The following is a 17,376-nucleotide window of genomic DNA, read 5'->3' as shown; positions in this document are numbered from 1 at the left end:
CTCCTCTTCTTACTTTATTGGTTTACACTGTTTAGTCTATTTTCCTTTATTTCTCCCCTTTTCTGAAATTATGTTTGTCTTTTTGTCTTTTCTTCTTGTGTTAAAGTCTTTTTTTTGTCTCCATTCTCATATCATTGCCCTTCTCTTTTATCATTATTTACTTGCTGCCCTTATATATTTTCTCTTCCTAATTTATTCATACTAAATAAATCTGATTCCTGTTATGTCCTTCTCCTTTAGCTATCAAGTAATGCCATAGAACTTGTGGTTATTTACAGCTCTGCCACTCTCTTTATAACTTCTGTTTAATTACACCACTGCCACTGCACCTTGGTTATTGAGTTCTCTTATTTGGGTGGGCTTTCAAGCGATCTGATTCCAGCTTTGGAATCCGGATCCGCATCAGCTCATCTGAAGGGAGTATACTAGATTCTGAGGCACTTGAAATTAGCATCAAGAAAGGGCATTTTATTTTCCAACAATGGCAATCTGAAGTTGGAATCTTTTACCAATGCTGACTGGGCCAGCTCTATTGATGATCAACATTGTAATTCAGGATATTGTATGTTTCTTGGAGAGAGTCTGGTTACGTGACGAAGCAAGAAGCAACCTATGGTATCCAAATCCAGTGTAGAAGCAGAATGCTGAGCAATGGCACAAGGTGTCTATGAGCTTATATGGGTCAAAGTGTTGCTTGGTGATTTGGAGGTGACATCTGAAGAACCTATAAGGCTCTATTGTGATGATAAGGCAGCAATCAGTATAGTCCATACCCAGTCTAGCATGACAGGATAAAGCATATTCAGATTGACAGACACTTCTTCAAGGAGAAGCTTGAACAAAGCTTAATTTGCATCCCGTTTGTCACTTCTTTGAATCAATTAACTTATTTTTTCAAAGGGTTTGACTTCTAAGTCATTCCATCCTATTGAATTCAAGTTGGGCATGAGAGATATCTATGCACCAACCTGATGAGGAGTGCTAAGGATAAGGGTTATGACTAGATTATGATAAGGACTGGCTTGGTTGTCTTTCCTTAATTGTAATCATTTTAATCCTTGTATCCTTTCTATAAATAAGAAAGGTCTTTGTCATTCTAGACAAGCCAAATCATTCTCTCATTATCTCATTCTCAACTTTTTTCAATTCTGGGTTTGGTTGGGTGAATGACCATGAAATCTATGTGGTGAATGTATACTGATTTCAATTATTCAATTAATATTTCTGGGTATCAGATTCAGAGTAGTACGAGGCTTTGTTTCTGTTTTGTTTTCTGTAAAGGAAAGTTATGGAGATAAGTCCCTAGAGTACAAAAGCTTCAATAAACACCATGTTTCTTAAAGATAGCTAGTTTCTTCTTTGCACTCTTGGGATAGTACTATGAAAAGAAAAAAAAAAATCTATTGGAAGTCTAATATTGTTCCAACACCTTACTCATCTCCAAAAGTGTTTCTCGGTCTAATTATTTGTATGTCCTACAATTTGTATTAACCATCTTCATAAGTGAGTTATTGATGTACAATTGTATAGGTGTAGATGACTTACTGGCAGATTGTCGAGTTGGGAAAACCACAAAAGGGAAGCTGAGAAGAGTGATAGAATGGGTGCAGCAAGTTGGATCCACAGTTCATGTTGGATTGCACACTTATCAAGTACAGTCTACACCTTTTAGTCTGTGATTTAATATTTAGTTTATTGTTGTCAATTCATGCTATGTGCCTTTGTCTTGAAAGGTCTGCATGCGGTACGATATGGTTTGAATTGTTTTACCTTACTTTGAGGCTTCCTCCTATATAGGTTGTGTACCCTAATGAATTACTTTTGCCTACTTCCTTTTCTTACATTGTACTGTAATTTGTCGAGGCGTGTATCCTCATCATGAAATTGTTGTCATTCCACCTTAGAGTTGAATGAATAATTTGCAGTGAATTGTGCGTTTCTTTGGGGCTCTCACCCAAGGAGAAAAATTCGCATTGACAAAAAAAAAAAAAAAAAAAAAAAAAAAAAAAATCAATCTTGCAGAATCTCTAGCGACCGTTGCTTTGGAGCCTTACCCTCCCTTCTTTCTCTCTCTCTCTCTCTTTCTCTTCTTCTTCATTTTGTCCCTCTCTCCGTCTCACTTCTTCCTCCTCACCTTCCTTTCTTTGCTTCATCTTTGGTTGGAGCATCGTTGGTTGGAGTTGCGACTTGGCCGTTAGCCCGTAGGTCACCATCCCAATAGGAATGTCTAGGCTCGTTTGATTTCCCACTCAAGCAGCAGCCTCGACGCGTCTAGTTCCGTTCGCCTACTCTCTCCCTAGTCGCCGTCTTGCACCGTCGCCACTAGGTTGCCAGCCAGCCTCGTAAGGCTAGCCACAACCTGAAGTTTCTGGCTCGCTATGCTAACGCCGATTGCTATCAGCTGCATGACCGGAAGCCTGTCAAGCCGCCATCTATGCTTGGCCGGGAGCCGCTTCGCCGTTGCCTTACGTAAGGCCGGCGCCCTTCATTGTGGTTGTCACCTTTGCTAGGCTAGCTGCCTGCTTGGTCATGGTCCTTTGCAAGGCCATCCATACTCCTATAATGATGCACATCTTGGAGAAGTTCACCATCACTAACACCAAATTTTTGGTAAGGAACCATAGGGACATCTATAGGTCTGGACACAAGCGTACCAATATTAGATAAAAGATCCAACACATACTTTCTCTGAGATAAACTAATCCCCTTCTTGCATCTAACCACTTCAATCCCAAGAAGATAGTTAAGTTGACCTAAGTCTTTGGTCTGAAAATGTTGCTGTGAGCATAGTCGTCACGGCGTTAAATTGATCCAAGGCGGTCGAGGGGTGGCTAATCGATTTGTCGATGAATCGCCCATTATGGTGTTGCCATGGCGGTCAAATCGCCCATGTGTCATTTTTTATTTTCCCTATTTTCTAAAGTTATTTAGTATGCTACTTTTTTATTTCCTCTATTCTCTAAAGTTATTTAGCATACTACAAGCCCACAATATACCCTATAACATATAAAACCAATATTAAACAACATCAAATCATCAAAAATCAACATAGCCTATCAAAATCACCATGCATTTTACAAAAAATTGACTGCCTAGTGAATCAGGAGTGACCTGGTTTCCATGGCGGTGTCATGGCGACGCCTATCAGCTAATGGCGACCGCCATTTGTGAGTCACGTAAATCGTAGCACTGCCATGAACTTATTTTTCTGCCAGGACGTCAAATCGCCTCCTTGGTGACGCTATGACAACTATGGCTGTGAGCATGGTTCAAAATCTTGTCGAGATCTTGGAAATTGTGTTTTTGTTTTATCGAGTCGGGATGTGCTACAAATTACAGAAAGGTAATCTCGGTTGAAATTTCGGTATCTCGGCTGAAATTTCGGTACCATTTCGGCGAGATACCGAAATGATACCAACCAAGGCTTATAAATACTCGTGAGGGGGAGTCGAAATTTCGATTCCAACTCTACTGTCTCAGAGAAATTTTCGCTCCTTGCATTTGAACACAAAATCACTCCATTGTCCACTTATTTGCCATATCATCACATTTATTGCATTGAAGATCACTCCAAGTTGAAGATCTAAACATTTCAAGCTTTGGAAGGGTAAATCATTATGATTAGTGTTGTATAACTAATATGTTTGGGACTTGGGATATTGTCATTTGGGACTATGAGATTTAAGACTAAGACGCTCAGTGGATGACTTAGTTTGGACTTGGGAGTTAGGGAGTTGCATAGTATATTACTCTAGTACTCTAAATATTAGTTAATTAATGTTAATATATGTTTTGATCATGGCTTAGATGCATTATTTACTTGTTTTACTATCATATTATATCTTGTTCTAATAATATTTTATAAAATCTCCAGAATAGGTTGTTGTTGAACAAGGGTGCAACTCTAAAACACTGTCATGTTCTAATATTTTTGCAAATTTAAGTTCTAAGCATGTTTGTTAACCTTAAAACAAGCTCCCCACCAAGTTTCAGGTTATAATATGGCTGTTTGACCACCGAAATAGTCAACTGAGTAAAAAAAATCACCCAACTCGCCAAGATCTCAGTGAGATTTTGGTGGCTCTGAAACCACCGAAACACTGAAACCACCGAAACACTGAAATGAATGAGATTTCGAACCTTGGCTGTAAGTAGTTCTTAACTTCAGAAGTCCCAACCTCATCATTACCAGTGAGGATAATATCATCCACATAAACCAATAAGACAACCAATTTATTACCTCTGCGACGAATGAAGACAGAGTGGTCAGAATAGTATTGAGAAAAACCATAATTTACCACAATAGCACTAAATTTATCAAACCATGCCCAAGAGGATTGTTTAAATCTCTATATAGCAGTGTATAAACGACACACCCGACCACTATTCTCCCCCTGAGCAATATAAACAGGAGGTTGCTCCATATACACTTCCTCCTGCAAATAACCATATAGAAATGCATTCTTGATGTCCAATTGAAACGATGGTCAATTCTAGTGAGAAATAAGGAGGCGAACAGAGTTTAGCCTAGTAATAGGAGAGAAAGTCTCAAAATAATCAACCATATAGGTCTGAGTATACCCCTTGACAATTAGATGGGCTTTTAACCACTCAACACAGCCATCGGAATGATATTTATTGGTGTAAAACCAGCAACACTTCATCAAATCCTTATCAGGAGGTAAATCTACCAGGCTCCAGGTGGCACGGTTTAAGAGAGCATCCATTTCTACATCCATGGTAGTTCTCCATCCAGGGATACGTAGAGCTTTAGCATGATTTTTGGAATGGTATGAGTAGAAAGGGACAATGCAAGACCACAGATAGTCAATGGAAGATGGGACAAGGAAACATATTTATCAATTGGATACACCATTATCAGAACGGAAAATCTTTATTAAAATGCCAAATTTAGTTTTTATTTCATTATGAAAATCCTGAAATTCAGATTGATCCTTTAAGAGATTGATATTACCATGCAAGATGAGAGTGGTCATCCATAAAAGTCACAAAATATTAAAATCCAAATCTATTGCTGGCTCTACAAGGTCCCCAAACATCTAAATAAAGACGGACTATGAGCCTCAGAGCGAGATGGAAAAAACACACAATGATGCTTTCCCAACTCACAAGCTTCACACTGTAACTTCAGAATAGATTTAAAACTAGAAATTAAAAATTTTCAACTTAGACAATGACAAATGACCTAAACGATAGTGCCATTGGAATGGAGTCACATGCCCAACGGCTGTAGTGGCAGCAGAAGAAGCAGGAGTACCACATAGAGATAATATACACCATCTCTTTCATGCCTTCTACCGATCGACATCTTCGTGTGAAGATCCTGAAAAGCACAGTGAGAATAAAAGAAAGTTACAGAGCAATTTAATGGCCTTGTTAATTGACTAACTGAGAGGAGACTTAATGGAAATTAGGGAACATGTAACACAGAGGATAGGTTAATGGAAGATGTAGGTGGAGGGCGTATCATGACCTAAAACAGGTGTTGAAGCACCATTTGCAAGAATAAAAGATGTAGAGGTAGTACTAGGAGAAAATGACTTAAACATGGATGACTTACTAGTCATATGAGCAGAGGTCCCTGAATCAATAATCTAGGTGGTAGAAATAGTGGTAAGGAAGGCTGATGTATCTGAATGAGCCAAGCTAGCAGTGGATGTAGACGCACCATGGGATGTATTAGAGGATGCCTCAAGAGTTTGCAGACGCCTTAGTAATTGATTGATATCATGACATAGACTGATAGAAGAATCTCCTGAAGAAGTCCTTGGCTTAGTATCATTGGTAGACACCGTGTTAGTACCATTATCTAACACTGCATGATTGGCTAGCCAGGTTGCCCACTTTGGCTTGCCATGTTTTCCCCAAAAGTCTCTACGTATGATTGAACTTGCCATAGTAAGAGCATTGGCAAGAAGAACGATCAGATTGGTGTCCACTAGAACCTTGACCAACAGACATACGACCTCCCCCATAACCTCGGCCACGTCCACAGTTAGCAAGGAAGGCTGAATTGTCTTTGGTGGACTGATCAGTCTTTGTAGAATAAGTAATACATTGAAGTCTGGAGTAAAAGGACAGTTTCCCTACCAAGTGACCCTTCACTGCCTTCAAGTCATTTTTCAAGCCAGCCAGGAATTTGGAAACAAAGAATTCATTATGCTGAGCTTTTAACTTGTCAATATCTGTAGTCAAAGGCTGGAAAACATTGAGTTCTTCGACCATTCCCCTGAAAACACTATAGTATTCTGGTAGAAACTTGTCAGATTGGCGAAATTGGGACAACTTCTCATGGAGACCATAGATACCTCCTGAGAATATGTTTCCTTCAGATCGTCCCATGCACCTTTTGTAGTAGTGTGGAATATGACATTAGCAGCGACATCTGGTTCCATACTCTTCCACAACCAGATCAACATTAATGCATTTTCCTTCATCCATTCATTATATCCCTTATCAGACGTCGGAGGAGAAGCAGAGGTAGTATATAGAAGTTTATCTTTGGCCATAAGATAAGCCTTCACAGACTGAGCCCAAAGTAGGTAATTCGAATTTCCTTTGAGCTTGATAGAGGTAATTTGGACATTCATATTGTCGGAAGATGTAGTAACAACAGGGGTAGTAATTTTGGTCTCAACCATGAGGAACTAAAAAATAAAAAAGATAGGGTTATTGATGTAGAAGAAAATAATCAAATCACCTCTGTGCAGATCTCTGTAGCACCATAGAATGGAAGATTCTTGTATAGAGCAATAGTATCAAGACCTGGTTCCACCATAGTCATCATCAAATCAATTATCAGAATCGAGTCATAAAAAATCAACATGACTTACATCAAGTCGTAAAGAATCAAGATTAAACCACATCAACTCATCAAGGCATAAAATATTATATCAATCATCAATGTTTCAGATCTGAAATCATTGGATATCAACTCTAAAGCTGGATATATGAATCTGATCAATGAAGTAATAAGCAATAACAGAATTATGGGTCACATGGTGCAACCCTGCTCGAATGGGATCATATTCACTGATAAGTTAGTAAAAAATGAGGAATGGAAATAGAATTTAGAGACATGTAAAATGACATAAAAGAAAGCATAGTGCTTTGATAGGAGAAGTACATAATCATGTAATCACAGAATTGCAACTTATATTACAGATGCACAATTTATTTTGAAGCATAGCAGCTACAGCATAATATAATTTTAATCACGGAATTAAAGCAGCAGCAGTGGCAGCGGCAGTAGCAGCCAAAGCCACTAGCCACCACTAGTGGAAGCCAGCCTAGCCACCACTACTGCCACTGGCATAGCAGAAGAAGGTAGAGGAGGAGATGAAAATAAAAAAAAGAGAGACACGAAACAGAGAAGGGAAGAAGAAAGAATAATAAAAAAAGTTGCAGGAAAAAGGAGGGTTTGAGGGAGGAGATGGGGGAGATAGAGGGCTTCGGGGGAGAGGAGTGACATGTTCTGTCAGATGGAGCCAGTGAGCCACCAAAGCATTGGAAGAAGTATTTAGAAGAAGGAAAAAAAATAATGAAAAAGAAAAAAAAGAGAAGAAGAGGAGGGGGCTAGAACAAGACGAAAAAAAGAAAAAAAGAAAAAAAATAGAGAAGAGGACATAAGAATAAGAAAAATAGAAGCCAGAAACAGAAAAGAAGAAGAAGAACAGAAGGAAGAAACATACCTGAAGAACCTATCTGTTCTTGGCAGCAGCATCTGAGCCGGTGTCAGTGTCGGTGTCGGTGTCGGCATCAAGCTCCATTGAGTTCTTCTTCAAGCTCTTGTTCAAGTTCATCTTCTTCTTCAAACAGAGAAGGAAGAAGAAAATGATGATGAGCAGCTGAAAAAAAAACTGAAAAAATAGAGAAGGGAAGAGAGAAGAAGAAGAAGAAGATGACTTTAACACTATTTTACTTGCCTTGAAGGAGCTGGAGTAGCCGGTCTTTGAAATGGGAAGTTGTGTTAGAAAGAAACTTTTATAAGCTTGGTCCCATGTAGCTCAATGTAGAGATTCCAAATATACCAGCCAATGACAATGCAAGAAATGGAATAAAAACAAATATATGATATAAAGAAAAACGACTTTTTTTTTGGTAGAGATATTAAGAAAAACGACCGCCTAAGCCTCAAGGTGTATAAATCATCCAAGGCGTCCGCCATGGCTACGCCTATATTGCCATGGTGAACCCTATATTGCCATGGGGGCCACCATTTTTGACTCCGATAAATAGTACCACCGATTAGCTCTTGTTTTTCCGTCGGGACGCCAAGTCGGCACCTTGGCGACAGCTTGACAACTATGGTTGTTGGGGAACTCCATCTTAACCCCACACAAGAGGAAGTTTCCTTTTTTTTTTTTTTTAAAAGTGGGTTAGTTCCTTTATTGATGAGTCAATTTTTAGGAATGTGCCCTCATCCCAACTAATGGGAAGGTTTAGGAGTCTTGTTTGGTTCCTTTTTATATTTGTTTTCAGCACTACAAAGCAATGTAAAGGCCTGATAAGTGATAACCTCCCCATGATTTGATAATGAAATGATTTAAGGTTTAGTTTGAAGTGGAGGTTGATGCCTGTCATTTTTCTCACTTCTCTCCCTCTTTCTTTTTTTCCATGATCTGATCGGCATCAACTTGGTATCAGAGCCAAATTTGGCTGTAGATACTATGGATCCTATTCTCTTGGTTGTTGTTTGCCGATAAGTTCAAGCCATGCAAAAGAACTTGTGAGAGGTTGAAGTGAATCTCAAAGAGACTCAATGATAATACAACGAATTAAAAAATAATGGATGGAGTGATTGTATAGAATGTTCTTTTGGCAAACTAATCACAGTCATTGAGCGATGGGTGGAGGAGCAAGTAGACGAGCCATCGATGATGGAAGATGAAGTGGCTCCTGTTAGCATTGGAAAACCACCCGTGGAGGAACATACACTAGTTGATCTTCAGATCAAAATAATCTTGCTTTCACATTGTGACTTCAACAATGGATTCCTTAATTCTGATTTCATACCATTGGATCATGCTCTGATTGCTGGTTTTATTGGGTGAAGGAGAATGGTTGTTGATCGTGCATCAAAGACCTTCCTGTTCTACAAAACTCGAGAAAAGTTTTTAAAACAGGGCGAATAATGCAGGACCAAATTGGTTTGGTTGGACCAAGATTGGGCCAGTTTGTGGTTTATCTATGGGTTATATGGTTCAGTCCCCGTTCCTTAAGGAACCAGAAATCATGGAGGATTTTTTAAAGGTTTACATTCCAAGAATTCCTAGATTAGGAATCATCTCTACACACAACTGTGAGCTTAATTATGGCTTGCGGTTGTAATGCTTCAGCCCAACCATGGGTTATTGGTAGAGTGTCTTTATTCTTATCTTTTATCAAGGTAAGTTGTTAGTTTTCTAGTTAGTGAGGGAACTCCATCTTAGATCACACAAGAGGAGGTTTTGTACTTTTTAGTTGGGTGGGTTCTTTTATTTATTTGAGTCAATTTAGGAATGCCACCTCATCCCAATTGACGGGGCATAGTTGTCATGGAGTCGAGGTGATCCAAGGCGCTTGGACGCCTAGGCATTGCCTAGTCATTTATGCGATGGGGAGGTTTAGGATTCTGTTTTAATTCCTTTTTTATTTCTGTTTACAGCACTATGAAGCAATGTGGAGTCGAGGTGATCCAAGGCGCTTGGACGCCTAGGCATTGCCTAGTCATTTATGCGATGGGGAGGTTTAGGATTCTGTTTTAATTCCTTTTTTATTTCTGTTTACAGCACTATGAAGCAATGTAAAGGCCTGATAGCTTCTGACCTCTCCCATGATTTGATAATGGAACGAATTAAGGTTTAGTTTTAATTGGAGGTTGGTGTCTCTCCTTTTCCTCCTTTCCCCATGATCCAATCTGCATCAAAACCACTGCTCCATTGCCAATTTGGAGAGCGAGAGGCGAGGGAGCTTCCAAGAGATCTTCGAAGAGAAGCCGACTTTCCAGGGCTCACAGAGGTTATACCTCACTTGTGGAGCAACAAAATGATGAGAATCAATTTTGTTGTACATCAATACCCTTGGGGGGAGAGAATCGATTTATCTGCACTATATTTACTATTGAAATAACATGTAAAATACATCAATACCCTTACACTAACATACGATTAGCAAGGGAGGTATAATACTAGCTTATTTAACAAAGTACCCGTAATACTTGCCACATCATTGTATGAAGGACAAAAATTCTGGTTACAAATTCTATTTGTAACTTTTAGAAGTCATTGTCGAGAGAGAGTGAGAGAGAGGTGTCGTGACTTGGTCTTTAGTGCAAGTCATGACTCTTCGTTAGGGGTGTTTTGGTCTAGTCCTCGTGGACTTGGGTAAGTTAGTTTTGTTTCCTATTTTGGTTCTTCTATTCCTAGTAGGATTGCTGTAATGGTTATTCTATATATTGAATGGAGTAGGGCAGTCCCAATCTAATCGCTTGTGACTCCCTAATTGCACCATCGTCTCTCTCCTTTCTCTCCTTCTCTTCTCTCTTTACAGTAACCATGGTCACAAACAGACCAACCCTGGTTCTCATGAGGGCTATTTTTATAATGTGCTATTGGGCCATGCTTTTCTTGGTCCTGGGGGATATTCTCTTTCCCACTGTGCATCCCTTCAATTTTTTCCCCTTCCTTATTCATGTTTTGTTTCCTGACATTTTAAATCTTTGTCAAGCAAAAATTTTTTGGTTGCGGAGTTTTTACTACCTTCATTCTTTAGAAAATGTTTCTTACAGAAAAATGATAAACAAGAACTTACGTTGAGAATCATGATTTAGTCCTGTTGAATGTATACTGAGAGATTTCTACTTTGTGAAAATGTTGCACAGCGGAAGAAACTATTGAAGAATTGGAAAGTGCATGAGGACATAAAATATGTAGATTGCGTATCAATTTCAGAAGTATCATGCCTAACCAAATGCTGTAATGTAAGTTTTTTTGCAAGTGTGGGTGGGATTTTTATGCCGTCTTCATTGGGAAATGATGAAAGGTATGAGACTGAACGGATGTTCATCGGTAGAAGACTGTTTATGAAGGGTGATAATAAAATAGCAGATCTCATTTGTACTGGATGCAGTTTATGTGGTTCTCCAATGGTTTTAGATAATGGGTATGGAAGATCTATTTCAAGTTTCTTGCAATTATTTTGTCTTTGTGGTGCCAGTATTTTTATGGAATGGTACTTTTTGGTTTTCTTCTCACAGGTCTTTTCCAGAGAAGAACATGCTTCCACTCTACTGTCAGAAGAGCTCAAACCACCTACATGCTGTATGCTTGATATATCGGCCATTTCTGGTAATGATCTCTTTCATGAGTTCATTTTGCTTTTGCACTTAATTGAAACTATGCTTTTTTTTTCTTTTTTGAAACCAGTAAGGAGTGATTTGATTCAGATAGAAGGATCTAAAAGAGCTAGGGGAGGGCCAAAAATGACCATAGGAGAAATTGTGAGGAAAGACATACACAGATTTGGTTTTTCCCCAAGTATGACCTCAAATAGAGTGGATTGGAGGGCTAGGATCCATGTACTGGACCCATCTAGCTGTGTTATTCTTTGTTACTATTTTTGTCTTGTTTCTTTTCAATTCTACCTTTCCTTTTCTTTGTCCTTCCTCGGAGCCATGTAGCGAACACCATTAAGTTGGGTAAGGCTTTGTTGTTGTTGTGAAAGTGAGCCACCTTTTCCAACTAAATTTAGGAAAGAGTGGGCACTAATTTATTATCTTATTGCCTTATATTGTATTTTTACATTTTTACCCTTTATCTCGCTAGGGCACTAGCTTTTCCATTTTTCTATTTCCATATCCTAGTGATTTCTATTATTGTGGGAGAGAGAGCGCTACTCACTGGTGCAGATACACACCCGCACATGCAGTCAATGGGGGGTTGCGCGAGAGCATCTTCAGTGTGGGGGCAGCAAGGTCATTCTGCACCGCTGTGTCTAGGCATGTACCTGGGCCAGCGGGTAGTATTCTTTCTTCCTATAGGAGCCTGATGCATCATTTTTACTTTTTTGAGAGTCAAATACCATTATCAATGCTCCTTTACCTTACTTAAAATAAAGCATCATCGATCCCTCCCTCCTTTTTCTTTTTCTCTGTGCAGCTTTATGTATGGGACCACTCTGAATGCATCCCGCTTCTTGTGAGAAACAAGGCTGCAGAAGTCCTATTTGCAAACATCACAGCTGATAAGGTCTATTCCTGCTACAAATCCCAAAATCAGAATCAAAGCTCTGAATCAAAAGCAGATCATGTGATGGGTCATTGTGAACCAAGAGCCTGTGTTCACCCCAAATCTGATGCTGCAGGAAATGAAGTAGCTATTGGTTCACAATCACCGAATGTGCACGATGAGAGCCTTAGACTGACAAGTCTCCAACAAGTGGTCAAAACCCCCGACTTCTATAGGATTTGGTTAATTCTACTCAAAACATTGCTTCAACAAGGTAAGAATTGTCCTTCGCAATTTGAAGTCGCCGTGAATAATGGCTCAGATCAGGAGAATGGGAGATTTGAATTGGTCTCTGTGAAGATTACATGTTTCAAAAAGGAACGATCCTACATATCAAGTAGTAATGAAAAAACTCATCCTTCTCAATAAAATAATTTTCTTACCCCAGCTTTCTCACCTAAGCAGTCAAATGATCACATATCCCAATTTTCTCTTTCCTTAGTGAGAAATACAACCAAATTAGCATGAGTTTTACATGTGAGCATGTGGACCAAAGCAGATGTTGAAGCTTGGGATGCCAGCCAGTAGCTTGAGCAAAAACCCAGCCACTAATTGGTTGTCATTGTTTGGTGGTTTCACACGGGATTAGGTTGGAGTTCGACCATCAGCTGCAACTCCTAGTCTCCTGGTGAGAAACTGAAATGAAACTGAACCAACTCAATGTTTTGCTAATTAATTTCACGCTTTAGTAGTTTGTCTCAGAGGAAAGAAATAGAGCAGGGACGATTGCTATTCTTCCCTCAAATATTGTATACACGTATTTTGGAGAAAGCTGACGCGGGTTGAGATTTTTTTTTATAAGCCGTGATTCCAGAATTTGAATAGTTGGTGAGCCTGTTAAGTTGCACTATTACAACTATGTTGGTCATAAGTTCAAAACTTGGAAACAACCTCCTCACATCCCCTGTCGCCATTATCTGAAATCGAAGACCCAAACCCTACGAAGGATCCTAAGAAAAAAAATACATGGAGAGATACACAGAGTAGAGTATGATAAATACCATTGGAGAGAAAATGAACGATTCATACTTTTCCTTCAATAATGTTTCTTTAATCGCTTGCACCATTTCTTTACAGAGAGGAACAAAGTGGAAGAAGGAAGGACATGACAAAGACTAAAGAGGAAGAAAAACATTTAAATGGTGATGAAAGTTATATTATTCAAATTAGGGAAAATTACATGATTACCCATTTCTGGGTTTCTTTTAACAAAATTACCCATCAAAAGTTTCAGTTAATAAAAATAACCAAAATTACCCCCTTAAAGTTTAAAGTTTAAGTTAACAAAAATATCTAAAATTGAGTTTGGGTTTATAAAATTACCCACTTAAAGTTTTAGTCATTAAAAAAATACATAATTATATGTGGAAGATGAAGAATCACTATTTTGGGTAGTTTTGTAAACCCAAACCTGATTTTGGGTATTTTTGTTAACTAAAATTTTGGGTGGGTAGTTTTGTAAACTTAAACTTAATTTTGTATATTTTTGTTAACCAAAATTTTTTGTGGGTAATTTTATAAAAGAAAACCCAAAAATGGGTTATCATGTAATTTTTCCTTCAATTTATCTTTCGTAAAAAAAGCAAGCTACGTGTCAAGCTATCAAAAAAGGATTAAAAGAGATCCGGAAGCTAATGTAAATAAGGGAGGTGGATAAAAGAAAAAGAAGAAAGGAAACTTAAGATTACTTTACTGTTCAAGATCTAAATCTGGAAAACCCAGCCAAAGGAAACGGGAATCTTGGCAACTTCGAAACCAAAAGGAAAGGAATTATCTGAAAACCATTGTAAATAGGATTTCTAGATCTTGATGTGTTCAAAGAGTCATAATGATCGACAAGAAAAGGGCAGAAGGACTGACCAATTGCAATGGATTCGACATCCAAGAGGTGAGATCCCTGCGATCCCAAAAGCGGGAAAGAGGAAAGAAATCAAAGCAGAATCACTGTGTCTGGGTCTGCGGAAAGCAGTCATGAGTGCGAAGCTCAGTCAAATGATTTTCAGGTTTCAAATTGGGATCTCTGGATCTGAAGAAGGAGAGGTCTACTGGATCGGGTTATATGAGATCCGGATCCGTTTTGGGGGTGTCTTCTCTCTTTGAATCTGAGACGTCCACCTCAGCAGCGTCACGTGTCATGCTCTGTAGGTAAAAAAGCAAAGAATTGCAAGATGGGAGAATAACAGAGGATCTCTGCCCACACTTACAGTGCTCTAAGAGAATGTAATGTCAAAGTAGAAGTAAGATTTTCCATTACAAGGTAAGGGCAAGCATAAGATTGGTTGTATATCAGAAACCTAGCTAGTTTCATGATAGCATTACAATTACTAGATGTAGCTTGTACTAACGCTGAATGCTGTTCTGGTGAAGGTCATGTACTGATCCACCTAACCTCTTGCTACTCCCTACGAAAAAGGTGGGGAAAATGGAAATTTCATTATGCATAGCACCCTCAGAGAGTGCCACCGAAGCTCCAAAAGTTCGGGAATCCTATTTGAAATCTGGATCCATGGCAACTTTCCATCAGGGTGCAGACATTAGAGGATACAAAAATCTAACCTGAACAGCTCAGTAGTTAAATGAATATAAGAATTGCTTGCTCGCATTTTTTGTGATTACCATTGACATGGGCACCCCGGGATTTGGGTTGAGAATCTGGAAAGGGTAAAGAATGGAAAAGAAATCAATCAATGGAAGTGTTTGTTGAATGGGAGACTCCAATTAGTTGTCACTAGACACTCATAGTTTAGGCCCTTGAGTAGTTAAGACTTAATCCAGTTTTCCTGATGAAGCATCTTCAGGTGGATGTTTTCCAACTTTGCAAACTCCCCCTTCTCAATCTGTATCTTGGTCGGTCTGGAAACATGTCCTCTTATTCCATCTTTTTCCCAATCTCCTTTAACAGAAGAAATAGAAGCTTGAGAAGGAAACCCAAAACCTAGTTCATTTGTTGAGATTAATGGCATGAATTGGAAAGGTACGAAAGCGGGACTAATTTCGAAACATTGGCAATTTGTTGAAAGTTGAGACCGCTCTTGATGTATACAACCAATAGTTTGTTTTAGTTCTATGTTTTGATCTCTGTAATAAGCTAGCAGATCAAATTTATGAAACTCCACTCTGTTAGAACAAGATTTCTCATCCAAAGCATTTATATCAAGCCATATACCTATAAAAAGGTCATACAGTTGCCTATTCGTGAACTCCTATAAATCCCATGTCAATAACAAATACATTGGTTCCTTAACTTCTAAAACGGACCAAAGTAAAACTCAAAAACTTGAATGTATATAAATTTATTGTGAATATAATATGCACTAAATTATAATGTCATCTAGAAGCCTCTCTTCCTGGCACTCTTAAGTTCTAGCTGTGAAAATGCATCATCTAAAGGGATGGAGGATTAGAATTAGGTTGTTTTGTTATGATTTCTATTTCAATTTCATGGGTCATAGATTGAAATTATTGTATTTTTCGTATGCTTTTTCACCTTATTTATGAGATATTGAAACCAATTTCATCTGAAATAGTTTACCTATATCTGAAATTGAAATCAGTTTTAAGTCTATTCTAAGCTCTACTTAATGTCCGTGTGTTAAAAACCATGACCCACCAACCCCCCCCCCACCCCCAAAAAAAAAAAAGAAAAAAGAAAAAAGAAAAAGAGAGAGAGAGAGAGAGAGAGTTAGTAACAGGGGTAAATCAAAATATGTCATTTGACATTTTTAAAAAGAAATGCAAGCAAAATCACTATATTTCGTTACCATCAGTCTATTCCAAAGAAATATAGAGAATTTATTCTTAGAACTTGAGCTATCAAATGAATTTCTTATTTTCAAAATATTTCATTTTAATGCAATGAAAAAAATTTCAATTCCTTGACTAAAAAAATCTACCTGTTAACTATTTCATGAAATCAATCCGATATTGAAGTTGAAATCATACCAAATCAGCCTTTCTGCTTTCTCCCAGTCACTAAAAGGAAGAGGGGAAAAAATTGAACATTTAAAGGAGACCAATTCTCAGCCAGTGTAATAGATATTCATCCATTTCCACAACCAAGCTCAGCAACTATTTTGTTCTCGAGTATAGAGTCAGAATGTCTATTGAATCCTTCATAAAAGGTAAAGGACCACTCATCTGGGATAAAAATTCTTGCAATAACCGTCATTGTCAATTTCTTCCTCTACTAGTAACCTGCAAATGGAAATGAAGCGGCCTAAAGCGGCCAATACCATGACACTCTCAACTAACAAAAGTGTAAAAATTATCAAAAAGGAAAAGAAATGGTTGAGGTGGGAGATCATATATGTTGAAGTCCATTGGCCTGCTGCTTGACAATTGGATGGTTAATCTGTCCGGTTCAATGGTCCAAATGGTTCGCACTATCATACGACAGTACAGTATGAAAACACATTGAGGGAAGTTGATTTCCTAACACAGTACAAGGGATTTGAATTAGCATACCTATCTGGCAAGAATCCGCTAAAATGTCCTTGGATCTGATGACGATTCTTTGAACCCTGTTTCCTACAACCTTTCCCCCGCGGTAAAACAGGGAGAATGACACAAGTATCAAAGAAGAGCAGGTTCGGTTGCTTGCTCATTTACCCCTCAGATTTATGATTTAAAGGACCCAGCCGCGAGCCCGACCTGTTCTCATCCCCGACAGTTGTTAAATTAAAATTAAAATAAAGCACTAGGACTTCCCAACTTACGCATTTTAGTATCCATATAGATGACATTATCTATATTCTGAACTAAGGATGTGAATTTGAAATCGAAATCGATTACCAAAATTGAATCGATTTTATCATTTATATTAAAATTGTGAAACCGTTTATTAAATGATTCGATTTTGATTTTAAAATTGATACCGTGATTCAATTTTGATTTTAAAGTTTAAACCGTTAGTAAACCATTTAAATAAATTATTAAACCGACTAACATATATATATATATATATATAGTAAGTTTAAGTCATTCAATGTTAAGTTTACTTACATTTCAATAAAAAAATTTTAAGTTTAAATCAAACAACTATTAGAAAAAACATATAACATTAAACAATTCAATTCAATGTTATAATTTA

At 38.1% G+C, this 17,376-nt stretch overlaps 1 protein-coding gene across 8 annotated transcripts in view; it reads left to right on the top strand.

Moving 5' to 3' along the window:
- The window catches only part of LOC122066483, a 39,985-nt gene extending 27,302 nt beyond the window's left edge, over positions 1-12,683 (top strand). For 6 of the 8 annotated variants that reach the window (XM_042630285.1, XM_042630288.1, XM_042630291.1 and 3 more), the window contains 4 exons: positions 1,531-1,652; positions 10,883-11,163; positions 11,258-11,348; positions 12,159-12,683. In XM_042630285.1, coding sequence (XP_042486219.1) covers positions 1,531-1,652; positions 10,883-11,163; positions 11,258-11,348; positions 12,159-12,656 — 992 coding nt within the window. In that variant the 3' untranslated portion in view covers positions 12,657-12,683. The remainder of the gene's footprint in view (positions 1-1,530; positions 1,653-10,882; positions 11,164-11,257; positions 11,349-12,158) is intronic. The other 2 variants (XM_042630292.1, XM_042630286.1) reach the window with 2 other exon arrangements.
- Positions 12,684-17,376: the final 4,693 nt, after the last annotated feature.

This window comes from Macadamia integrifolia, unplaced genomic scaffold, assembly GCF_013358625.1.
Source record: "Macadamia integrifolia cultivar HAES 741 unplaced genomic scaffold, SCU_Mint_v3 scaffold2414, whole genome shotgun sequence".
Classification (NCBI taxonomy): Eukaryota; Viridiplantae; Streptophyta; class Magnoliopsida; order Proteales; family Proteaceae; genus Macadamia; species Macadamia integrifolia.
Note: the sequence above shows the minus strand (reverse complement) of the source record. Positions and strands in the feature narration are given on the sequence as shown.